The 25,882-nt window shown below is 38.4% G+C and overlaps 3 protein-coding genes across 3 annotated transcripts in view; 2 read left to right on the top strand and 1 right to left on the bottom strand.

Annotated features, from left to right (window-relative positions):
• The first annotated feature begins 2,256 nt into the window (after positions 1 to 2,256).
• Positions 2,257 to 9,596, top strand: LOC145775074 (uncharacterized). Its single transcript, XM_082586270.1, has 2 exons — positions 2,257 to 4,722; positions 7,032 to 9,596. Exons 1-2 carry the CDS (start codon positions 2,270 to 2,272, stop codon positions 7,315 to 7,317), a joined length of 2,739 nt encoding a protein of 912 aa, XP_082442396.1. The 5' UTR covers positions 2,257 to 2,269; the 3' UTR covers positions 7,318 to 9,596.
• On the top strand, positions 9,595 to 15,784 carry LOC145775075 (protease-associated domain-containing protein 1-like). Its single transcript, XM_082586271.1, has 4 exons — positions 9,595 to 9,709; positions 12,753 to 12,963; positions 13,580 to 13,753; positions 14,719 to 15,784. Exons 1-4 carry the CDS (start codon positions 9,640 to 9,642, stop codon positions 14,831 to 14,833), a joined length of 570 nt encoding a protein of 189 aa, XP_082442397.1. The 5' UTR covers positions 9,595 to 9,639; the 3' UTR covers positions 14,834 to 15,784.
• A 154-nt stretch (positions 15,785 to 15,938) lies between these two features.
• The window catches only part of LOC145776409 (voltage-dependent L-type calcium channel subunit alpha-1D-like), a 57,023-nt gene continuing 47,079 nt past the window's right edge, over positions 15,939 to 25,882 (bottom strand). Inside the window, exons 33-38 of the mRNA XM_082587811.1 lie at positions 24,563 to 24,693; positions 23,744 to 24,127; positions 20,997 to 21,653; positions 20,658 to 20,733; positions 19,383 to 19,519; positions 15,939 to 17,807 (exon numbers count right to left, since the gene is read on the bottom strand). Of these exons, the coding sequence (XP_082443937.1) occupies positions 17,621 to 17,807; positions 19,383 to 19,519; positions 20,658 to 20,733; positions 20,997 to 21,653; positions 23,744 to 24,127; positions 24,563 to 24,693 (1,572 nt within the window). The 3' untranslated portion in view covers positions 15,939 to 17,620. The remainder of the gene's footprint in view (positions 17,808 to 19,382; positions 19,520 to 20,657; positions 20,734 to 20,996; positions 21,654 to 23,743; positions 24,128 to 24,562; positions 24,694 to 25,882) is intronic.

Raw genomic sequence — 25,882 nt, 5'->3', positions numbered from 1 at the left:
ACCATCATATGAAAAACAATACACGTCAACAATCAACATAGCTAAGGTAGAAGCGACAAAACGCAAACGTTAAAACGTGCTTGAATTCGTCATGTCAGTTCAAGTTGTTTTTATTTCTGATCATGATATCACAAACAATACACGTCAACATAGCAAAGGTGTAGAAAAAGGTAGAAGCGACAAAACGCGAATGTTAAAACGTGCTTGTGACCGAAGTAAGTTATTGAGTTGAAAGAAATTTGGCACGGTCGCAACACCTTCAGAAAAATTTGAGATACAAAGGGAAAATAAAAAAAAGAAAATGTTACAAAACAAACAAAGAAATCATGTTTATGTCTTTAAGTTAGTACTTTTGAATAGTTAAAATGATTAGTTTGGATCAACAAATGTGTGGCCTACAGCTTGAATTAAAAGGAAATTATCGGGTACCGTAGCCTAGTTATCCCTACCAGCAAAAATTTGTTCCAAGAACCCAGTTAGCCTAACAGTTCATTTTTACATTGTAGTAACAGAATGAAAAGGCTAACCAAATGTGTGGCCTATCGTTTTAACGTCGCTAAACGTTAAAATCGTGCAAAAAGGGAACTTTAGCTGACTAGGATATATTGAAACTGAGAAACATTCACAGAAGCCTTTCGATTTGTTCCAAGAACCCAGTTAGCCTAACAGTTCATTTTTACATTGTAGTAACAGAATGAAAAGGCTAACCAAATGTGTGACCTACAGCTTGGATTGAAAGGAAATTATCGGGTACCGTAGCCTAGTTATTCCGACCAGCAGAAATTTCCGTTTTTACATCATTTTAATGTCGCTAAACGTTGAAATCGTGTAGAAAAGAGAACTTTGCTGACTAGGATACGTTGAAACTTGGAAACATTTACTGAAGCCCTTCGATTTGTTCCAAGAACCCATTTAGCCTAACAGATCATTTGTACATTGATTCAACGTCTGAATACATTATCTTAAAAATGCAACGTATCTCAGTTTCAACGTATCCTAGTCAGCAAAGTTCTCTTTTCTACACAATTTCAACGTTTAGCGACGTTAAAACGATAGGCTACACATTTGGTTAGCCTTTGCATTCTGTTACTACAATGTAAAAATGAACTGTTAGGCTAACTGGGTTCTTGGAACAAAGTTTTGCTGGTAGGGATAACTAGGCTACGGTACACGATAATTTCCTTTCAATCCAAGCTGTAGGCCACACATTTGTTGATCCAAACTAATCATTTTAACTATTCAAAAGTACTAACTTAAAGATATAAACATGATTTTTTTGTTTGTTGAACCATATGGTCCATATGGTTCAACAAACAAATCAATTGAACTGACAACTCAATTGAACTGACATGACAAATTTTAATTTAATAGTTCAAACATTTTATTTTTATTCCTTTCTGCATGTTTTCAACGTTTAGCGACGTTAAAATGATGTGAAAACAGTTAGGCTACGGTACCCGATAACACCCTTTCAAAAATAAAATTTTAAAAACTCGCCGAAACGGGCCATTCCGTCTTCACGTAGCTTGCTTGAAGTTACGCGAGTATCATGCTTGTGACAAAAACAATCATTTTCTTCGCAATACTGTATTGGTTCACCTCTTGCTTTACGTTGACTTGAAGCGACAACCAATGATCAAAAAAACATTTAAACGTCCGTTCAAATTACATTTATTTGCAGTAAGTAATGTAACCTAAACGGGGTGGCTGCCACCCCGCCACAGCGGTTACGGGGTAGCGTGGCCACCCCGTAACCCCGTAAGTCGGCGCCAGTGGCCCTAACCTTTACTCTCACGCAAAAGCTAATTTTAATCCTAACTTTGGCAACACCTGACACAAAACAATGCTTTTTCGTAATCATGGCAACAAACATAGAAAAATACTTTCTTTTTTGAAATTGGTGTTTTTGTTATAGGCCTATGTAATGTGTTTGATATATGGTAGCATATGAGGCTATGGTCCCTTAGTCACGGATGTTTCTTTTTTTACTTTTGCCTATTCTTCAGCAATAAAGAAAATATGACTTTGATAACCTTTTTACTTATCATTTTCTGTGTCAACTTACAATAGATGGCGTTTCTGTAATGTTTGCATGTGAGATACTACAGGCCCTCGGTTTGTCAACTTACAACTTCTTGGTTACAGTTTCACTGACATTCCTACTCGCATGATAAACCAGGCTTAGTAAATTGTGTATGTATTTTACATTCTTATCGATGTATCACATTTTTATTTAATCAAGTTTTTTTTAGGTAAAAAAACAATTGCCATGGATATCGATTCTGAGATAAGCAAAAAAATTCAAAGCGCTATTAAAGCTAAGTTGATTGAAATAAATGCATACGTTGATGATGAACTTCCTGATTACATTATGATCATGATTGCTAATCGTAAAGCTGAAGAGCAAATGTCTGATTCTCTTTCATTGTTTCTTGGAGATAACGCCAAGGTCTTCACCAAGTGGCTTTACCAACTCCTTGCAACTCTCTGCATAAAACAAGAGGACAAGACTGAAAGTAAACCTGTTGCAGCTAAAGAAGAAAGTCTTCAACCAAATGTGACAAGAAAAGAGGATAGTTTAAAAAAAACTCAATTAAGCAAAAAAAATCGATGGGATGTGCAAGCTTCTTCGAAGGCATTGAAAGAGGAAAGTGCAATAGAAATTAAAGCTAAAGAAGGGCCATCAGAAGGGATCCCAAAAGAAGCCATTATTGATATTTTACCCGAAATGAATGATTTGTTTGACGATGAAATATTAACTGCAAATGAAGCTGCAACTATGGCTGCTTCTAAAAAAGCTGCCAGTAGTTCAAAAGCAAAAAGTATAAAACCCCCTCAAAAGTCTCAGAACTCTGATAAAGAAACAAAGCACAAAGATATTTCTTCAACTGAAAGTAAAAAAGTTTCAAAAACTCATTCCTCTAAAAAGAAAATTGATAAGAAAACTAGTGATGAAAAGCAGAAAATTGTTGAAGAGCATTCTTCGCATGCCGAAGCAGCTGCTTCAAATCACTCTAAAAAGCAAACATCAACTAATAAAAGAGGCGTATCCATCAAAGTGTCTAAAACTTCATCTGAAAAACTATCAACTTCAAACAAAGAACACACAGCTGTGAAGAAAAAGAAAACAGAGAGATCAAGTGATAAAGACTCTGTATTGTCTCACAAGCATAAGCCACCAAAGTCTTCCTATACCAGAGATTGGGATAAAAATAAGGATTATGAACATCTTGCATACAGAGAATCGTATCATAAATCCAGAAAAAGTTCTGATAACAAATCAAGTCGAGTTAAAGACATGGATAATGTGGTTGTTTCAAACAAGCGAATTCGCAGCCAAGTTTTTTCTAGCGTGTCCACTGTGGTTAAAAGTCCTGTTTATGTCAGTGAAGAGGAAAGTGATGATGGTCAAGTGACTGCGAGTAAAGTCATTAGCAAAGTTTCTATACCTGAACGACGTCCAAGGCTGGCTCCATGTAAGCAGGCTAATCGCTCGCTCTTGTTGAAAGCAGTGTCAGAAGCTGAATCTAGTATCAAGAAACACAGTCAAGTAAATAAAGTTGCTGAACCAATTTCAGAAAAAGCTTTTAAGACAAAAGTTGAGGAGCATAAAAAATTGGCAGTGTCTGGTTTACCTGACAGAATTAAGTCTTCAAAGCGAGATCCAAAAGAAACATCCATATCAAGCTATCCTTCTAAGCTTCTGAGACAAAGCAATCTTTTACATTCTTCTGTGAAAGAAATTTCTCAAAATAAAGAATCCCATTTAAAGTTAGCTGTCAAGCGTAAGAAGACTGATCATGAAGTTGTGAGTAACTCACAGTTGAATGCGACAAAGGATAAAACTGTGGATCACACTGTTTCTAAAACACTAAATTCGGAAAAGATGCAAGCTTTAGATGAGAATGTTAATCCTCCAAAAAACTTTGGTGATACTCGTGTTATAGTTTCAAGGGATACCAAAGCAGTTTCTAAAGAAGCCAAGAAAAGTCCCTTACAGAATTCTCCTGACACCACTTCATCGGTTCAGTTTGACTCAAGGAAACTGTTGCTTAAAAAGGTGCCTCAAAAAGATGTCAAGAAAACGGTGCAGAAACTGTCATTAAAAAAATCATTAAAAACTGCAACTGAAGACAACAGTGACCATGATGATAGTCATGCTCATAGTCAGCCAAAACGAAAAAAGAAAGATCGTTCACCAAGTCCATGTTTTATTGTAACATTGGATGGTACATCTGCCTCTCAAAAAACGAAAAAACAATCAGAGAAAGAATCTGATAAAGTTCCCTTTCAAGCGATTCCTATACAAGCTCCAGGTACAAATGTCAAAGCTAAACCTTCTACAAACGTTGCCAAGTCCACGGTTCCAACTGACCGAAAAGCAGCAGTGGCAAGGAAAGAAAAATCTCCCATGGACGCTAGTGACAAGAAAAAGATGGAAGACCACACATCAGATTTAGAATTATCTGCTATGAGGAAGCAATTACTGAAAATGCAAGACGAAGCAAGAAAGCTGAAAGAAAAACAGGCAAAGCAACAAGAATTTGTTAAAAAGAAAGTTAATCTTGAACAGACTACAACAAAACCTAACAGACGGTCAATTCATATTGCCAATGTGCACTTTTCTGCAACAGAAAAACAGCTTACAGAACATTTTAGCATTTGTGGAAAGGTTTTAAGAGTAACAATTCTAAAAGACCAATTTACTAGCCACCCCAAAGGGTAAGTTAAAAATTAATTATTTGCTATTAAAATAAATCAACTTTGATCTTTTCCATTTGTTTTTTACATAAACTTTCATTCATGTATATATGTGTTACAAATGCTGCAAATATTATTCAAAATTTAAAAATATAGCTTTTTGTTAATTTGGTTTAGTTATGCTTTCATTCACCACACATGGCAAATAACGGAAGCAAGTCTTTTAGGCGCAGACAGTTAGGCACCGGTCACATAGGCGCGCACACTGTGGTGTCTAGATATTTAGGTGCGGAGCACTGTGGCGCCCGTTCATTTAGGTGCTATTTCTAGTCTGAAATCTTAATTTTGCACATTGTATCAGCTTAGCAGGTAGGGCAATGCTTTTCACACAAAATGTTGTCTTGAACAGAAAAATATGTCATGGCTTCTGTGAGTGAAGCTGCTTAAACCGGCAATGCTTTTCTCACAAAATGTTATATTGAACAGAAAAATATATTGTATTTTAATGCGCGTGTTCGGCATTTATCTGTTGTTAGTCCAGGTTTGCGTCGGCGAAAGCTTTATCAATAAATTATTCAAGTTTCCAAACATGACTGAGTTCACTTTTGGTGAGTCCAATAATAACTACACTTTTGGTGAGTCAAATAATAATAACAAATGGAAAGAAGCATTTGAAACCAAGGGTATGAAGGTGAATCTTGAAAAAACGAAAGTGATGGTGAGTGGAGCAGAAGGAACAGTTGTTGATAGCAAAGTAGATCCCTGTGGAATATGTGGCAAGAGAGTGATGAGAAATTCAATGCAATGCAAGGAATGTGGAAAGTGGGTACATGCAAGATGTGCTAATGTCAAGAGAGCCGCAACAAGATTGGCGAAGTGTTTTGTTTGTGGGAAATGCAGTAAAGGAAGGAATGAAGTGGAAGGCCATGATGATGAGTTCTGCCATGGCATCGAAACAGTGACAGACTTCTGTTATCTGGGTGATCGGATAAATGGATGTGGTGGATGTGAAGCAGCGGTGACAACAAGGGCAAGATTGGACTGGGCAAAGTTCAGGGAATGTGGGGAAATGTTGTATGGCAGAAAATTTTCACTAAAGATGAAAGGAAAAGTATATCAGAGCTGTGTGCGGCCTGCAATGCTATATGGTAGCGAGACATGGGTATTGAGAGAGAGTGATCTGGCAATCCTGAGAAGAACAGAAAGGTCAATGGTGAGAGCAATGTGTGGGGTGAAAACGAGAAAGGAAAAAAGGTCTGAAGAATTGTTGGATATGCTTGAGATGAGAGAGACCATAGACCAAATGGCAAGGCAAATGGAGTAAGATGGTATGGACATGTGATAAGGAGGGAGGAAGGAAGTTTTCTTAGAAAGGCACTAGATCTAAAGGTGGATGGGAAGAGGAAACGCGGTCGTCCAAGAAGAACGTGGAAACAACAAGTGACAGATGAATTTAAAAAAGTCGGACTGAAGGAGGAAGATGCAAGGGACAGAGTGAAATGGAGAAAAGGGATTAAAACAATTGCTGCGTGGAAACAATCGGCCACCCCCACTAGTGGGGAACAAACCGACGATGGATTATGATGATGATGAAACATCAGTAGAAAATATACTGTAGCCGTAGCCTGTATTCAAGCGGGTGGTAGGCTTGAGTGAAGAATAACTTAGTTTTCTGTCAAAACCCTGACTAGGTTTAATAACGAGCAAAGTCGTATCATTATGCTTGCAACTTGTAGCCAGAGTTCATATGCCCTATAGAAGTGTATTCAATATTCATGTAGTAGAGCGTTGTCTCATACGAACTCGCCACATGACCAATTGACCAATCCATCCCGAGTAGAGTTGCGAAAGATAACACATTAAGTAAGGTTCCATTTGGCTGCAACCTGTGTTGAGGATGCATAGCAAATGTCCTGTGGAAATTTGTTAATATTAAGAGTAGTAGAGCGTTGTCTCGCACCTCATCTCCACACGCGCATTAACAAAACAACATATTTTTCTGTTCAATATAACATTTTGTGTGAAAAGCATTGCCCTACCTGCCGAGCTGATAGAATTTGCAGACCATACTAGGAATAGCACCTAAATGAACGGGCGCCACACTGCTCCGCACCTAAATATCCAGACGCCACAGTGTGCGCGCCTATGTGACCGGCGCCTAACTGTCTGCGCCTAAAAGACGTGGACCCCAAGTACCTGCTAAGAAATTATATACATGTATTACAGTACATTTTTTTTCAAAGATTTATGAAACTATATCTTCTGAATAGCTTATTCCTAAAGCGGCAAACAACAGACTATATATTATCAAAAATACTGTGTACTTGCAGATTTGCGTACTTGGAGTTTGAAGAAGAAAGCTCCGTTGAAATGGCATTGGCTTTAGATGGAACATCGTTTTGTGGAAGAAATATTTCTGTTTCCAAAAAAGAAAATGGTGTTTTGCCTGATGCGACGTACCCTGCTAAACATTTGTTTTCTCCCAAACGTCCCAGATACCCTCCCTCACGATTAATTAGTCGATATAAAACCAGAGTTTCTCCAATGAGGGCATGGACTCGTAACACTTTAACAAGAAATAAAACATGGGTAAAACCAGGGTATATTCCTTCGTAATATCAACTCACAGTGATCAGGAATACAAAGGTAAAACAAAGTATTCAACTTCAGCTTCTCAAATGAAAGTACTTTTCATTTTGTTGTGAGAACTGTTCTGTTGCAAGCCAACAGTTGAATCCACAATCAAGACACCACCGATTTTCGTTCACTTCTCTGATAAACGGTCGTCATTGTTTCTGCAAGTCACTTGACGTACTTTGTGATTAATAAAGTATATTTGGAAATACTTGTTCAATGTTTCATTAGGTTTACTCGTGTTTTACAGTTGTTTTCAAGGTTATGTTATTGAATACTGTTAATTTACTTTCTTCACAATAGTTCGAAATACTAACATTTTACAGAAATCTATTATCTCAAAATACATATTGATTAGGAAATTAAATCAACTTTGTTAGGGTATTAGCTTCCTTAGCTTGTTTCAATTTGAAGAGGATCACTGGAAGTTTGTAAAATTTGTTAAGAAGATATCTCTGAAAACGAAAGCGATGTGTTTGAAAAACTGTATAATGAATTAATATAATATGTACCTTACTATCTTCTAACGTTTTTTTAAAGAATTTCGTTTAACACCTAAAACCAATGAATAACTAGCATTTTCTGTTGGTGAAGTTTTTATTATAAGGTATTGGAAATTATCCCCAACTTCATTCAGATAGCTGAAGTAAAACTATTTTTATCACTATTAATTGGTTAAGAGAACTCCTAAAACTGTACTATGGTTGACTTTAAGGCGGTAACACTTTATTGTGGCTGCATTGCGTACACAGCAATTCTTGCGCCAAAACTGCTGCTGTTTCGTGTTTTTTGAATACAGTAGAGCCAACCGCTCAAGCTATTCACGTTAGTCTTTTATATGCTTTTGTAATTTTGTCATAATGTAACACTATTAGTGGGTATTGATGTGCATGCTGAATATATCTATAATACTTATCCATCATTTTTAATGGACTTTTTCGACTCAAATTGAACAGATCACATGTTATTATTGGTTTGAATGTTTTGTGGATATTGTTAAGTAGGCTATGGAGTCCTGGTTTGTATTGGTTCACTTTAAAAAGCTGCCTGTCTGAATGTCTCTCGCTTCAATTAGCTATGGGCCGTTAAATCGAACAGAAATGTATCTGAATTTTGTGCAAGTTTTTGGATTTCATCGTAAACATGTCCGTTTTTCTATCCATGTTTATTCACTATCCTTACTGTCTTGATGCAGTTGTTTCAGCTGCACACTGTGAGTGGTATCTTTGAAGCGAATTGATGTTCATGACTGGGGGCCAATTTATTAAGACTTGTGCTTATCACTGCTTTCGCGAACCGATAGCGCAGATATTTACTTACTAACAACATGTTTCCGCTTTGATTTAATTAGGGAGGTCATTTGGTGGGTCCAATTTTTGAGGAGGTTTATCAAGCTGTTTCGCATATTTATTTGACAGCGTCGCAACTTGGTTGCATAACGTCTTAGAGGGTTTTTAACGTTGTTACTCTCGTTTACTCCTTGCTGATGCAAGCTCACCCATGTCAAGCTTTTTTCTGCTTTAAGCCCTGTTTTGAGATCCAACCTTGCCCAATCGAGATGTTGTGTAGGACTCTTCAAAGAATTAAAAAAATCTCTTTGGTGGTTTATGATCGTATATGGCATGTGGGACATTTTCTATGAGTGCATGAAATAAGTTGTTTATCAACTCACCAAAAGCCACTTTTGTGCACTTGGATGTATCATTGTAGCAATTGACTAAAAAGATTGACTTCAGCTCACTGGGTCTGCTTTTGAAGGTTGCATAGTTTGTTGAATATCAAACTGCGCACTCATAGAAAAAAAAAATTGTACCACTGCTATTGTGTATTTTGTGCTGCTTGTTTACTGCTCTCCAGGACCACGAAATAGTGATGTGAGTCGAAAATGCGTGTAATTTATTTACCACCAACATTGCTTTGTTCATCGATATCCCATCGTTACCGTGCTTATCCTGGTCAGCAAAAGTTGCCGTTTTTACACACGCTGCTTGACGTTGAAATGATGGAAAGACGGCAAATTTTGCTGACAGGGTTAGTACAAACCTGGTGCTTACTGGGGTTAACTTTTCTAAACCGACTTATAAAAACAACACCACTGAAAAAGTGTCAATTATTTGTATCCTTGTCACTTTTTTTGAATATTCTACACATGACTGATCAATTTGAATTTATTCGTATTGGGGGAAACTGTTGACATGGTAACAGTGTTTCCTTCTATGATCATGCGAATTATTGGTGTGTATTGTTATATTTCTTTTTAGGTTGTCTTTTCATAATTCGAGGCTGAGTTTGATTTGATTTTTAATGAATTGGAAGCAGTTTACTTTTATTACTTTGTGCTTATTTAAAGCACAACTCCACACCCTAGTTTCAGGTAATTTGCTTTCCATTTATTTTAAGTGTATTGCATACTTAATTACTTATGCTTGTAAATTAAGTCAGCTCTGTTGCCTGTCTGCACTTAGCAATTATTTGTGTGAATACAAGCCCACTAGCCCAGGCAGCAAATGGTCCTTCTCAGTCAACGTCTGCACTCTGCAGACGTTGAATCAATGTGAAAAGAATTTTCCTGCTGCTTATTAAAACTCTTTTTCAACACCAAGCCACCTAACAGAGTGGAAGGTATGCGCAATTGCGCATCATGGATGATGAAACCAAAGACTGGCTGCTCTCTAGTAGCCTTCCAGTGTAGTCTGGAGCCATCGTGAATTTGGGGTGGTAAAAGGATAGACCCTTGGCCCCAGAGGCTCACACGAAGAAGAACACTTTTTATCCAAGATTTAAATTTTATCTTTTACTCCTCCTTGCAACATTGAAAGTTAGAAGTAGTCTAGTCACAATTTACACATTTTTTGACTTAGGGAATATTCTAACATTGGATCACATGTCCTGCCACAAACAATACATGGTCACGTTTAATATTTCTTGTATATATATGTATTAAGCGCCTGGTTTTGAAAGCGTTTTAGGTTTATTCAACTTTTACCTCTGCAGTCTGGATGAATCGTGTTTTTCGCTTTGTTTGGTATGTCTAGTCTAGTATACTCTAGTACAGTGCTATTCAACCGGGTATACTGTAGTGTATACCCAAGTGTATACCAGATCAAAACTAGGGTATACAGCTGGAGAAGGTTATACAGCTTAGATCTGTGATAGTGGAAGTCACGACAGAGACAGCAATTGGCATGTGAGTGAGTCTCACTCTCAGCTGATGGTGTTCTGTAGATTTCCGGACGTAGAAGCTAACAGAATTGTTGAACATTCTCTGTTCTGTCAACCAGTTAGAGAAAGAGCAACTGCTGAAGCGATTTTCAAGAAAATGGATGAGTTCTTTGAGAAAGAGGGGTTAGATTGGTCGAAATGTAAAACCGTGGCAACAGATGGCGCTGCAGCTATGCAAGGCTCACAGAAGGGTGTGGTTAAGAGAATAGAACGACTGTCACCCAAATGCGTAGGAATTCATTGTATTCTTCAACGCAAAGCCTTAGTAACGAAGAAACTCAATCTGAATCCAGGTGAGGGTGGTGGTCAAGAACATGAATTAAAGGATGTTCTACTGGAAGTTGTGGCTATTGTAAATACCCGGAATGGCCCGATTCGGTGAGTCCGATTCGGTGAGTTCCCTATTCGGTGAGTTCCCTATTCGGTGAGAGCCTTTTTCGGTGAGAGCCCTATTCGGTGAGTTTTTTTTTTTAAATTATTGCGCGCCGTAGCCTAATTATCATTGCCGTTATAGGGGATACGGGTTTGGGGTTGGGGGGTTTGGTTTTTGGGTTTGAGGTTTTGGTTTTTAGGTTTGAGGTTAGGGGTTTTGGGGTTAGGGGTTTTAATTAGGCTACGGTACCCGATAATTTTCAAAAAAAAATTCAAAAAAATCACCGAATAGGGCTCTCACCGAAAAAGGCTCTCACCGAATCGGACTCACCGAATAGTAGCAGACCCGTAAATACCATTCGAAAAAGTGAAAAGCAACAAAGGCTTTTTTCAAAACTTTGTGATGAAATGACCTCCTCTTCTAAAAAAAACTTATTCTGCACTCAGAGGTACGGTGACTATCGCGAGGGAAAGTTTCTTTCCGTGTGTTTGAACTTTGCGAACAATCAGATGCATTTTACACTGAACACGAAAACCCAAGGGCTTCCAAGTTTCGTGACATATTCTGGATTGCAAAATTGGCATACTTGGCGTCGATTTTTGATCGTTTGAACCAAGTGAACATCAGTCTTCAAGGGAGAGGGGGTGATATATTTCGGTCAACTAGCAAGATCAATGCGCTGAAGATGAAAATTGCACTCTGAAAAGAGAATGCTTTGTCGAGGAACTTCAATAACTTTCCTGTATTAAGTCAATACATGAATGAGTCTAGCTGGGAGTTTGAGGACGTTTCTACTGAAGATAACTTGTCTGCCCTTATTGTTGGTCACCTGAAATTACTTGCCGACAATTTGACTACGTATTTTCCTGAAGATAACGACCAATGTCTGGAAGTAAACTCGTGGATTATCCAACCATTTAATGAAGAACCAACTGAGAATGAGGAATTATTGGAACTACGGGCTGATTTAAATCAAAAATACTCATTCCGAGAAGTGGATTACACAGAATTTTGGGTTTCTCTTCTTGAATTTCCGGAATACAAAAATCTCGCGCAAAAAGTCATTGATGTCTTGGTGCAGATGCCTACCACTTATTTGTGTGAAGAAGGATTTTCCAGTCTTGTTGAGATCAAATCAAACGAAACTCGATACTTGACATTAATTCTTTAATGCGGGGAGGAATAGAGAAAGAGCACCACGTTACCACGCACCACGTTATGCCCAACTTGCCGAAACAATGCAACAACAAGCTAGCCATTAAATCAACTTCAATTTTGACGTTTTTTGCACTTTTGCATGCGTAGTTTCTTGTGCCCAGTTCAAGACTACTATAATCACTTTAACAAACAATTAATTAATTATTAGTTTTTTTACTTCCTGTGCACAATTAAACATTGCTATTTGTGAGGTATACGAAGTTATTAAAAATCGGAAAAAGATGTACCACGGACAAAAAGGTTGAAGAGCACTGCTCTAGTATACTACTGTATGTCTAAAACGGATTGTCAGCTTCCTGTGAAAAGAAAGCGTTGCTTTGGGCTTCCAGCGATATAACAAACCTTTAGTGGCTTCCCTTTCTCCATCACGGAATGGCCCGTTTGGGTGAGTCCGATCCCTATTCGGTGATTTTTTCAATTGTTTTTTAAATTATTGGGTACCGTAGCCTAATTATCATTGCCGTTTTAGGGTTAGGGGTTAGAGGTTAGGAACTCACCGAATCGGACTCACCGAATAGTAGCAGACCCTCTCCATCAATCCCATCCACGGGGCAAACTTAACTAAAAGTATGCCTGCTGTAATGGATATTGCATCTGTGCCCAGGTTACGGAGCGAAGGAACAATTGTGGCTGGAGGTTCTTTATCCCAGTGACGTTGCTTTTGCGTACAAGATCCGGACCGCCAGAGATTTTGGAGGAGTCATTTCACGGCCGCTGCGTGGAGTCAAGCTTGTCAAGACTGAACCCGATGAAGCTTGTAGCCAGATTGTGAATGGCAAAAGCTTGAGAGGACAAGTGGCTTTCATAAAGAGAGGGTGAGTGCTATACAAACTATTTACACTTTAAAAACGATCTGAGGCATTGAGTGATTTCGATTGTGTCCATAGAAGTTGGGGTCTATTTTAACGGGTGTTTTTGAGTTAGAAATGCCAGTTTTTTTTTTTTCTTTCTGCAGATAGAGCGTTTCAGAAACTAGACCGTAAAGTGACCGCATATGCAACTTTTATTAGAAATTGTTCCGAGTCGAGTTTAAATGCGCAACCCAAAAATAATACTCGAGTTATTTTCACGCTGAGTTAACGGCCTACGAAACAAGAACACTGGCAGTTATTTTTTGAGAGTTAATACATAAACTTTTGCTTAAGACAATCCGATTCCGAACCTTAAGTTTTGTGAGTTTTTTAACCTACCGTGTTTGAATTTACAATATTACTGCCGTAATTAGATAAGATCAGCACTTCATTTGACTTGGACACTTTATTAAAATTTCTCTATTTTTTTCTCGACATGGAGAGTAAAGTATTGTTTTATAGAGGAGGCTGGACTAGAATCATTGGCAGCTTTTGCCCAATGTTTGTTTCTCCTTCTGTAGAACTGTGCTCTTGCCGTTCGTTTCAAAGATTTACAATAACGTTCCCTGTTGTTTCTTAGGGGTTGTTCCTTTGTCACTAAATGCTTGAACGCTGAGTTATACGGCGCTGTGGTGGCGATTATAGTAGACAGCGACCCCGACGACAACACCGACTGGATTGAAATGATCGGCGATGGGACCGACCGTAGCGATCAGGTTGGAATTCCTGCTTTCTTCATGCTTGGAAAGGATGGGTGAGTTTTTGAACGGTGTTGTTACATATTTAGTACCGCCTTTAGTTTTAGAGAAATGTTCAGCAGTTGCTGGAGCATGTATCGATAGGTTACGTTAGTACTTCGCATCAATTTAAAAAAGTTGTACAAAAGTAGAAGTAAGTTCTGTATCTTTCATTTAGCAACGCACCTGATATTGTTATGTGTGTACATTATCAAACAACAATTAAATTTTGGTTAAATGCAAAATTACTGCCATATTAAAAAAACAACAATTAGTTTTAGTAAGAAATAACCAAGTCTCTCGTCATTCAAGCCTTGCGGCCCAGGGATGGCGTCATTCATGTTTGCGTCATTCAGACGGCGGCATAAAGTCGTGTATCCAATTTGACCACTTGGTCTTTCTAGGATATAGTCCGTCAGTGAGCGCGTTTTAAAAATTGCATCAATTTAACGTTTTACTTCCTGTAACACCGAGCAAAATTAGGAAAACTAGCTGAGTGACAAACGTTAGTTTGCACGAACGGCGAGCGGTAATCGAGAAAACAATTTGCGGCCAAAAATGACGATTGGTCTTGTTGATATTTACCATAAGTGCGCTTTGCCACTGTGCTTGACATAGTCCTGCGTTGTGCACTTCGAATTGCTTTTGGTAATATAACTATCAAAATAATTTGTGTAAATGATAAACAGGAGCGTCACAAAAGAATATTTTAGCGCACTTCTCAACTCACTCGCATTCGCGACGAAATTAGGTTTTGTGACGTGTTGACTTGATACCGAGCAACACATGAGCGATTGATCTCAGCCACAGCATACTTAAACACGGCAGGACATGTTGCTATTTCAAGTAGGCCGTGCCATGGCTGTGACCTAAGGTCTGAGGTGGTCAGTTTGAATCTGCATGTCCGCTGTTGGTCATTTCACTTTCTAGTTCAAACTCTCATCACAATTTTACTTATTCCCAAACAACGTTTTTGTTACAGAAGCATGATCAACAACTCACTGAAGAAGCATAACTCTCAGAGTGCGATCATTAATGTCCCTGTTAATTTTACCTATGGTGCAGTAATCAATCAGCCTCCTTGGGATTTTTGGTAGACTCTTCACAAGGTGGTGTTAGCCTATTTTTTGTAATTATTGCGACCCGCTGCGGTATGTTGCTTTCAGAATGTATGTGCTCAAAATTTTTTGATCGTATTAGGCTGGTTAGAATTCATCTCTTTTTAGTGTAATATGTATGTATCTTTTCTCGGAACACAAATTCTAGCCGTGATTTTATAAATCAATGAAGTGATTCGTTATATCTGAATTGCATCGCCTATTGTTTACCACGCGTTTGTAATTGCCATATAGCCTACTAAGTAGGCCTGCTGTATATCTAGGAAAGGTTAAATCTTCGTTCCAGTGCTTTTATCTCTAACGTGCAACGTTTTCAGAGCATCCTTAAATTGGCAAATTTTTTTAATTCTTTACGAAGCGTGCTGTCTCATTCTTGAAAGCATTTTATGACTAGCAGCAAAAACTCATTAATGGTGAACTTTGGAATGGATAAGCAATAAGCATGTTATATTGAATCAACTGGTGGGTTAGGGAGAGGCTATGTGATATTTCTTACCGGCAGCAAGGACAAGGTTGGTAATACACTCCAAAATCAACGAATTTCTCCCGCTCCGAGAAGAAAGCCGAAACTAGTGACATCACAAAGGCATGTGTTTTTTATCGCAACTAGCAATAAAATCCATTTTGCTACTTACCGTGACTACTGTATTTGCTTTGTCTTCCATTCTAAAATGCTTTTGACCAATCTAAACTACAATGTTTTTGTCAATAATTGACTTATCGTGTTCGTCCACCTCGGATTCTAGTGTTTTTGCTTCACCTCGATTCAGTTACCAGTACAGGAAGTTTGAAATCGAGTAATGTCGTTTCTTGTAGGGATTTTCACTTGTTTTTAATGTGAGCAACGGTCAAATTGTACGTTTCTTCCAGGGATATCCCTGGTTTCTTCACATGATTGGTGGTGGTAATAAATATATTGCGATTAGACCATTGCGTTGAGTTTATGCCCATGTTCATTGTTCAGGCAGTTTTTAGAGATGAGGCCAGTATTATACACCGACCCTTGCTTGAGTTTAAAAAAGTCCAATTCTCACAACCTGCAAACGTCTGTTAAATGTACTAATGATATGGCACTCGGTTTTACGTTTGTGAGTTTTTAATTCAAATCATTTGTAAACAATCCGATGAAAAACGTAAATTCGCACAAAAAACAACCACACTCGCGACGTGGGAAAGTGACGCCGTCAAGACAAGATATTGCCAAGTTTCTTAAAAGGGCGGGGAAGCCCAAATTCACTTTTTGCGAGTTTTTTGTTTCAGCGTGATGTCATTGTGTACAACATGCGTTTTAGCAAAAAAAAATCCAAATTTTGTTTCCCTCGTCTCGCTAAGGCCGCTTTTGTTTGATACCCGTTTGCGAGGTCTCGCGCGCATCAAGCTGTGATTCTGTTCGCTGTGACGTCACAAGGTACATATAGTTGTGGCCAAAACTTTAAGACCAGACTTGATTTATGACGATTTTTGCATTACTTCAAAATACTGCATCATATATTGCTTCAGTTGCATCATCTTATATCTGATGCAGTGTTTTGAAGTAATGCAAAAATCGTCATAAATCAAGTCTGGTCTTAAACTTTTGGCCACAACTATATGTACCTTGTGACGTCACAGCGAACAGAATCACAGCTTGATGCGCAACGAGACCTCGCAAACGGGTATCAAACAAAAGCGGCCCTAGCGAGACGAGGGCAACAAAATTTGGATTTTTTTATTGCTAAAACGCATGTTGTACACAATGACATCACGCTGAAACAAAAAACTCGCAAAGTTAATTTGGGTTTCCCCGCCCTTTAAAATCTATGCAAATTATCGATGAGAGATCACAAGATTTCATTTTGTAGTTGGAAGTAAGATCAGGAATATAATTTCAAGCCAGCGATCATTCTATGTCGTGCAGTGTTTCTTCCTTGGAAACTGTAAATGTCTTCAGCTTTGCATTTATCTAAATTGTATTTAGTTAAGCGGTTTCCAATCCAGGAAAATTTTAAGGGAGTCCGAAAGTACGTTGATTTTAGAAAAAAAAGTTCTAAAGTGTGAGCACTAATGATGCGTACTGCATATCTTCAGAAACTATTTTGAAAAAAAATGTTATCTCTCCGGTGATTGGACCTCTAACCCTAACGTTTGGTAACTTTTACATGGGTTCTTGACTACGAAATTGTAGGGAACCATTGATCTAAGTGATTCCGTATTTTAATCACAAACTTTCTGTAGTTCCACGAGAAAGTAAGCCTGCAAACAAATACATTGTAGCTACGTGCTCAATAGTAGTCTGTTTTTATATCTGCAGTTTACTGCGCACATGCCTGTATTGTCCTACCGTAGGCTAACATACGTTTTTCTTGCATGCTTACCCGATGAATTATCTACAAAAATTAGCCTATAAAGCATTCGTGAAAAATTCAACTTTAAACTCGACGTGGGTGATGAAAAAGCAAAAATTAAATTAGTTGCAGGAAACACTTTTCAGTATGCACGCTGACACAGTATCGACGCTGTTGAAAAATAATAAAAAACCTTATCTCGAAAATATTAATGCTTTCAATTGTTAAAGTCGCTTCGGAAGGCGAGGAGCCAAAGCAATCATTTGTTTCGGCCCAAAATCTGTCAAAGAATAGGAAAATAAACTAAATTGTCCACGAGACTTGGGCACGAAAGCAAAACTCGTTGTATACTTCCAACAATCTCCAACTCTTTCATGTGTAGCCTACTTGGCCTTAAACCAAACATGAGCAACCAGCGCCAAAGCTGTGCGAAGGCCAGAGGTTAGCTAGTCGGCTTCAGCACACGAGGCCTGTCGTTGGAAAGTCCCGATTCCAAGGCTGCGTCCTTGCTATCTTGTGAAGTAGAGTTGCCATTTTCATTAGTGCATTCTGATACCACATTGCAAGCGCAATCGTCATTCAAGGAAGCGATCTCATCTCTCAGGGAGTTGCTGCTGCTGCACGAACTCCTGCCAAAATCATTATTTGAGCAGAAAGAAAAATTTGCATTACCTCATATAAGCTTACCATCCACAATCAATCAAGTAGGTAGCCAATACAGTATTCTCACAAGTATTCAAACACACAGTACTTTAACCCGACATGCAATATAGTGACCTTGAGTAGGCCCATGTTTAAAAGGGCAAAAAATGTAATTATTTAACCCTTTCAATCACGAATTTTTTTTTTTCACTTTTTTTATTATTTGTTGTGTAATTCTGGGTAAATTGAGTACACTGAACATGATTAACCACATTTTGTATTCCAAAAATTTTTACTTTGGCAGAAATCGCTTGTATCATATATGATACAATATGACTACATGGGTGCAAAATGACAAAATTGTGTCTTACAACAAAACACAAGATATGTAAGAAATGATAACATTTTAGCTTACATTTATAGCTTAGAAAGCTTACATTGCATTTACTACCAAACTGCAAGACATTATAACTTGTTTTTTTTTGCATTTTGCAACCCCCCTGCAGGCAGCTCTCCCCCAAAATTTTACCAAGCATTGGCTAAAAAGCCTTTGGCTTACCCAAAAAAAGAAGCAAATAGCAGAAAATGATCCTAACAAACATGTTACATACACACATTAGATATACAATGAATGGAAGTGATGAAAACAGTTTCTATTTTAGCTCAAACATGCATTTTATGCAAAATTTTGATGTGCAACAAGTATCTTTCATTTTATTTTCCACAACCATTGAGTCATTCTGTATCATATTTGATACACATGTCAAAAAGTACCAATAATTTATGAGAATCTAGTCCAATACCTGCTAAATAACATGGTACGAAGTCTCTAATGTCCCCCCACTACAAATCGAAACATTTCAAGCTGTACAGATGGAAATACAGGGCTAAGTTGACATGCACATAGCCTAAGTCAACAACCTTGTACTTTGACCACCAGTAATTCTTGCCAAGCAGGAAATCACTCGTCACACTTGATTGAATTTCATTCCCACACTCATTCAGGCATGATACCAAGTTAGTTGACAAATAAAAAATAATAAGGGGCTGCAGAACAAGACTTTGAAAGATGTATCATATATGATACAAGATGAATGAAAGGGTTAAGCTAACTTGAGTGAAATTTACTACCAAGCAAAAATATGTCCTTAGTCTACATCTTGATGCCATGCTGGTGAAGTTATCAAAATCATTATTCAAAACTGGTTACTTTTAAATGTATAAATTTTTGTTCCCTTGAACGGAGGGATGCAGCAACGGATAAGGCGTTGGCTTTCCAATTATGCAAAACTTGGTTCGATTCCCGGCTTAAGCTGGTTGTTGAAAACACCGCTCACCCCTACCTAGAGTGTAATAAATTGGGTGGGCATAACTGCTGTAGGAAAGATGGCCAAAAGAAAGGAATTGGCCACCCTACTCTCGTTAATGCCGAAGGCTTAGTACAATGAGAAACTTATCTTCTCATACCCGACACTTGAATCAAGTATGGGAGTCACCTTTACCTTCAGTTTGCTACGACATGTTTGTTAGGTTATTACAGTTTACAGAAACAAATCAAACACCTGCTCAGTAAATACACAGATGCCGCTTTGTTTAATTCCTCCATTGACAAGCTGCAAGCTGATGCCATTTCTTCTGCTGTATCTTCAATAAATTTTGGATTTGCTGCTAACTCCGGCAAGCCTTCTGATCGGAATATCTGCAAGAATACACAAACGTGCTTTAAAGCATTGTTTTTACACCAACTATAACGACTAATTTCGTAACGTGTTGTTATAAAAGATATGAACTTAAAAAACATCCACTAAGCATGTGTAGCGGCCTAATAGACGTCTCATGCAACTAGGCTATACAGATTTTCGCAACTCTTTATTTCAGTTTGTAAGTCAAAAAAATTGGTTATTTCATTATGATACATGAAGCTGGCGTTGACGCATCCTTTATAGACTTGTGGCCCAAGCTGCTGAGTCGCAAAAACTTTAACGTGTCCAGACACTACGTGGAGTTGGTCCAGAGCAAGTTTTCAAAATATTGCAAAGCGGTAGTCTTATGTGTTAGTCGAATTCATTATCCTATAGCCTGCAAGGTTGTGGAATCAGTAGGATTTAGTTTCCAAAGTCAGTTGTTCCTTGACAAATTCCGGAGTTGGAATGGGTAGTCTACTTTCACATGGCTGCTAATTATTTTTATTGTCAGAGGAACTTTTTAAAAATAGGCTCGGCTACAACGCCACTTGGTCTCCAATCTACTTGAAGCGAGAAATGAAATTTCAATATTTCTCTTGTTTTATTATCAGGCTTTTTATGATCACTCTTGTTTTTCCGTTTTTATGTATTTATATGGACAATTGTGTGTCTGCAACACGACTATAGCTTACTAACAGTAGTAATTATAAGCTGAGTAACCAATGTGCTTGGAACATCTTTCTCTCACAGGCAAAATTGAAGAAAAGCGAGCCTAAGACAGACAAAGATCAACCTACTCAAACCAACAAAAACGCCAACATACACCTAATCAGGGCCGTTGAGAGGATAGTTTGGGCCTGGTAGCCTACCAATGAGATTCTTGGCCCCCAAATCAAGATGGGATATTTATAAAAAAAAAATACTCACTGTATCTAACGAATGCGCTGTCATTTTTTTCTGGGTCCGGGCTCCTAAAATTATTTCTGGCTTGGGTCCAAAAGTATCCCCTGGACCCCCCCTGTCAACGCTACTGCACTTAATAGGCTACACGCAGCAAAAGACAAAGAATCTTGGAAACTTTTCATACAAGAGGCAATCATTACTTGGAATCAAGTAGACTACTACAATGAAAAAAGAAGCCAAATTACAAACCTCTTCAATGATTTCTGCGCAGTTGCTTGGTTTCTTGTGTGACAATTGTATATTTTTGTTCGAGTGGTTTTCCCATCTACAAACGAAAATACACAGCCTTACCATCAAGGTGCGATTGACCATAGTTGGCATTAAGTATGTTTAAAACCGACAAAAGAAAAACTTCAAGCGGGCTCGATTGAAACTTACAAACAAGACACAAACTATAGCAAACATTTTGAACTCATATCAAAACCATTAGGCTACCAAAAACTACATTTCACGATGTAGCCTACCCTACTCTGGAAACTATAAGTTTTATTTGCAAAAAAAATAAACAGTTTAATGAGAAGCACTCACTTTGACGGCTGTTTTTCCAACTCATCTTCATAAGGGCGACTAGGTCCAGTCATGGAAGTTAGGGAGGATGTTTGTAGACTTGGTAGAGTTTCCTGCAAGTTACATTCTTCACAATCACATGGACCCACCTCGGCTTCTTTGCTGTTCGGACGAAGACGAGTCAAAGGTAAATAAATTGGAAACGAACCAGTTTTTTCAGCTTCCGGGTGGTGAAGATGAGATTCAGAGAGCAAAGCATCCTCGCATAACTCGCAATCACAAGACACACTGGAGATCTCATCCTGATGCACACATGAGAAGCTGTGGGTGTCGCAGCATGGGCTTTTAGTCCTAAAAAGCATCTCACTCTCACTCCCGCTACTTGGCGAGTTATGAGTCACCACCATTGGGCGACACGATGACAACCTATTCGAAGCCCTGTTACTCTGCTGTGGATTTCCCCTTTTTGAATACCTTTCCGCAGTCATTGACTTTCCCACATTGTAATTGTGGTTGTTGCTATTTAATGGGCAATGGGAGTCTGAGCAATCGTTGCTGGACTCAAGATCGCTTTCCTCTTCACAAGAAGGAGACGAGAGAAGAGGATGAAGAGTTGATTGCTTATCTTCACAAACATAGGCATCAGCATCCTTCCATCGGTTTTTCTTTCTTTTACACCTGATTGAAGATTGTGAAAGTAAAAGTTGTTGTGCATATTTTAAAATAGCAAAGCTCAGCAACAGGCTACATGTTGCTACGGGTAACCTATGCTTCGACTGTTAGTAACTTATTTGCATTCTCATACAACTCAAGAAACGTTTTAAAGTATAGCCTACAAAATGCACTCATATCAATACAAGCATTTTGACAGTAGCTTCCCGTTTTGAAGTTCAAAATCGTTACCGTAGCAGGGAAGTTTATCAACATAGCTACCACAAGGTATTGAGGTTCAAATCTGCAAAGAGCAGCTTAGAGATGATAGGCCTAAGCGTAAATTTGCACTAATAAATAACTGTAGGCTCGCATCTTACTTTCTTTATTTATTCAAGTGGACTTTTATACAATAGCAAAGAGCACCACGGTGAATTGATCAGCTCAGTTTAATTATAGGCTACAGTTTAATTAGTGCTATATTAGTGCGTTTCCTTATTTAAATACTATCACTCCACTTGAATAAGAAAACGTAAGCTACTGATGAAGATTTTTGTCACAAACATGTGGTTTTATCATAAAACTGGGTAGATCAATTTAGGCTACACCTTCTGTTATTGTATTGTTTGTACAGTAGACTAATATACGGCATCACGCTTTGTATCTATACAAAAATCACAAATAAATTTAAGGAATATCATTGTATGAAAAATTTAGTGGCGAAGTTTTGACTTCCTTAGGCTGCACCTTCAGTCACTTTTATTGTCCCATGAGGTAAGCCTGCAATAGAGGCGCACCCGCCTTTAAACAATTGACTTCATGGGCTTTAGAACAGGGTTCACCAAACTACGGCCGCGGGCCGGAACCGGCCCGAGTACTGATTTTATCCGGCCCGCCACGTACTGCGGAAATAACAGCAGCTGCACTACAACTGTTAAGGAAAAAAGTTACCAAACTTTTTGTAAAGGACTGACGTTGCTGTTGAGCTACACGCAACCTGCTAATGATTTTTCCATAATGTTTCTTCTTATGACATCACAAACTTTGTTGTTCAAAACACCAATGTTTAATCAGTGCGATATCTCTGTTTAAGCCAGTGGTTCTCAACTGGGGGTCCGCGGACCCCTTGGGGTCCGCGAAGCGATTTCAGGGGGTCCGTGAAAGCTTGCGAGTTTGCAGCATGATTGATAAATTACGAAATGTAAAAATTGGTTGGTTGTGCTTTATTTGTGTATTAGGCTACGGTGATTTTCAAACTGTACTTCCCAACGAACCGGTGCGATGTCCTTTGAAAGTTCAAAGGTTAGGTTTCTAACTAAAAAAATATCATATAAATGAATTAATTTTTTAATAAGGCTATGTTCAACTTAATTTTTTTGAGACAGTAGTCTATTGGTCAATGCTTAACTTAGAAATACAAACGTTGGTCAGCAGTCTATCACCACTCACAGTTTTGCGATGACAAAGATTATAACGAATTAATATTGATTAGAAACGAAAAAAGGAAGAAATTGTTTGTAACGGTCGCAAAATTCTATTGGTTTTTGATAAAATTTATAGAAAAACATCAAATCAACATAATTATAGATTATATAGCCTACTGATTTTTGATGTGCCAACATAAAGCTCATAACATAATTTCTCTAATGTCATCAATGGTCATAAGTGTGTCGCGAGTTCACCAAATTCTTTTAAGTCGTTTCGAAACTCATAAAACATTTGATTCCATTATAATTATAGGAAAAGCGATATACCAAAATTTCAGATAAAATTTTTTTGGGGGTCCGCGACCGCTTCGAAGGTACCAAAAGGGGTCCGCCAAAACAAAAAGGTTGAGAACCACTGGTTTAAGCAAATCATACCAGCCAGACTAGACATCATAAGCAGAAGGATTTGGACAATTCAAGTCAATGAAGATTCTAAATAGTTGTATATCTTTTCGCAATTTGCATCCGGCCCGCAGCTGTTGATCTCGCAGCAATCCGGCTCTCAGAGAAAAAAAGTTTGGTGACCCCTGCTTTAGAATAGCGCTTTTCAGCTAGTGAAACAAACTTCAAACAGAGACATAGCTCACTACATCCCCACTTCAACGATATAGTCAACAAAATAATTCTTACTTGTCGACATTTTCTTCAAGAGATGCAACAGAGGATGGTAAGTAAAAGCACGTGGTTTGATGAGGATAACCGACGTCAGACATTGAGTCCTCATTTGATCGATAAGTGGATACGCTGTAGTTTGAAGAGGAATTATTCATGTTTGCACATTCGTCGTGGGTGACAGCTCCTCTGCTACGAATGTTGTTCGGGCTACTTCCTTCGTGGCAGTCAGTGTTGACACGGTTTGAACCATTTGTGTTGTTTGATGCTGGATGGTTGTGGGCGGTTGAAGATTTCTTGTCATTGTCTTTTTCACTTGATAATGAATTGTTCGACTGTGTTTTCTTGGCCACAGTAACGATGTCCGAGAATGACATCGGAGTCAGTTGATTGGTGAATGGACTGAAACAAAGAATAGGCTAGTGTCGGCTAAGTTTTCACTTTATAAAATGCAAGCAGGGATTGATTGAAGAGTTCTTTCAAGATAAACGCAACTAAGATATAAAACTGCTACTCTCTGTTTTAACTCACACCTTGAAGCAAGTTGTTTCTCTGGGCAAGAAACTTTACGATAATTGCCTCTACCCAGTGATCGAATTCGAGTAATGGGTAGTACCAAATTTAAGTCATAAGTAGAGTAGACAACCGGAAACAGACATTGCAGTCGGCTGCAGCATGGGTCAGGTGTACGTCGGAAGGCGTACACCGATGCATAGCGCTCAAGTCCGCTTTCCCGCAATGCAGGATAAAGATAATAAAACAAAACAAAAAAACAAACTTTCTATCCGATTGTAATGAAAACAATGGTTTTCATTTATAAAATTTGTCAAAACAAACCTAGAAAGATCTTTAGCGCTGTCACGTGACTTCTGATCTCCATTTTCAACTTGTAAAGGCCGCCTCGAAGTCATAGAAGGAGAAGCATTGCTGGAACGCCGTTTGAAAACGCCGAATACACTATGTCGTCTCTGGAAACCAACACTATTATTATAGACCGCATCTTCAGTTAGGCTATATACCGGGTCACGTAGCGGTATCATGGAAGTGGTGTAGAAACTATTTTTGAAGGGAGCAAGGCGTTTTAGTATTCTAATGTTAACATGTAGGGCAAGAGTTAGTTTCAAGGGCTAAAAAGTGGTTTATTAAAGACTTTCTCCGTCTCCTTAGTAGTTTACGAGCCTTTGCTGTCTCGTAACAGCAAAATAGAGACAACAATTTTATTATATGTCTCACACTGGAATTCAAGTAACAGAATTCTTGGTAAGATTGTTGCCGGCTGGTAACCAGTCCAAAACCTGCACGCTGTCATTGGCAGACTACCCATTTGTAACATTCAATTCAATTTATTTTTCATTGTTGGCGTGAACATGTTGAGAACAATAAAGTAAACACACGAGTTTGGCACCAACAAAAGGAAAATATAACATAACTGAAAGGTTTGAAATATGCATCAATAGAACACTATTTGGAAAACACTATCTTAAAAATGCACAGCCACCAAACCTAGAAAAGAGAAAAATTAAAGCTTTTATTTCGTTGGTTGTAAAAATGGGCCTACAATCTACACTTGCAAGCATAGGCGTCGAAATAGAGTGGGCAGGGTGGGCGACGCCCACCCTGCCGTGAAACGAGGGTGGGCAAAATATGTTTTGCCCACCCTGTTTTCATGCCACCTATGAAGTGTTCGTTACAATTATTTCCGTTTTTCTTAAACGCTGGACTATCCAACCAACTGCAGCGCAACTTCTTGTTTTACGCTATGTCTCTCGCTAGGTATCCGACAGAACAAAGCAATTCCGTAACAACGCTGCGTGGAAAAAACGGCGGTACGCACTGCATTGTTGTTGCTACGACAACTGCCACAGCTGGCAATTCCTGGTGAGAGAAAGCCACGTTTGATCTTTTCTCCAAATTTGCGTCAGCAATTTGATCTTTTCTCCGAATGGTTTCACTTTCGTTACGTCACAATCAAACTTCAGTTCCCGGTCAGCGTAAGGGAATGTGAATATGACATAATAATGAACATGACAATAAAATAACCGATACAAACTAAAGACGTACTAAAAACAATCGCTTTTACAAATGCGGCAAATCCGAAGGCGCCACTTTAAAGATAACAGGTCACGAGTCACGCGCTTTTTAGGTCGCAAAGGAAAA

The sequence above is a fragment of the Aplidium turbinatum genome, chromosome 8 (genome assembly GCF_918807975.1).
Source record: "Aplidium turbinatum chromosome 8, kaAplTurb1.1, whole genome shotgun sequence".
NCBI classification, from domain to species: domain Eukaryota; kingdom Metazoa; phylum Chordata; class Ascidiacea; order Aplousobranchia; family Polyclinidae; genus Aplidium; species Aplidium turbinatum.
The sequence above is the reverse complement of the archived record's forward strand: the minus strand, read 5'-3'. Positions and strand labels throughout refer to the sequence as shown.

What these genes read in the sequence shown, in the direction of transcription:
- LOC145775074 (XM_082586270.1), top strand. Translation starts at nt 2,270, where the DNA reads ATGGATATCGATTCTGAGATAAGCAAAAAAATTCAAAGCGCTATTAAA. An exon ending in TTTACTAGCCACCCCAAAGG is followed by an intron (nt 4,723 to 7,031) that starts GTAAGTTAAAAA and finishes GTGTACTTGCAG; the next exon opens with ATTTGCGTACTTGGAGTTTG.
- LOC145775075 (XM_082586271.1), top strand. Translation starts at nt 9,640, where the DNA reads ATGAATTGGAAGCAGTTTACTTTTATTACTTTGTGCTTATTTAAAGCA. An exon ending in ACTCCACACCCTAGTTTCAG is followed by an intron (nt 9,710 to 12,752) that starts GTAATTTGCTTT and finishes ATCTGTGCCCAG; the next exon opens with GTTACGGAGCGAAGGAACAA. An exon ending in TTCATGCTTGGAAAGGATGG is followed by an intron (nt 13,754 to 14,718) that starts GTGAGTTTTTGA and finishes TTTTTGTTACAG; the next exon opens with AAGCATGATCAACAACTCAC.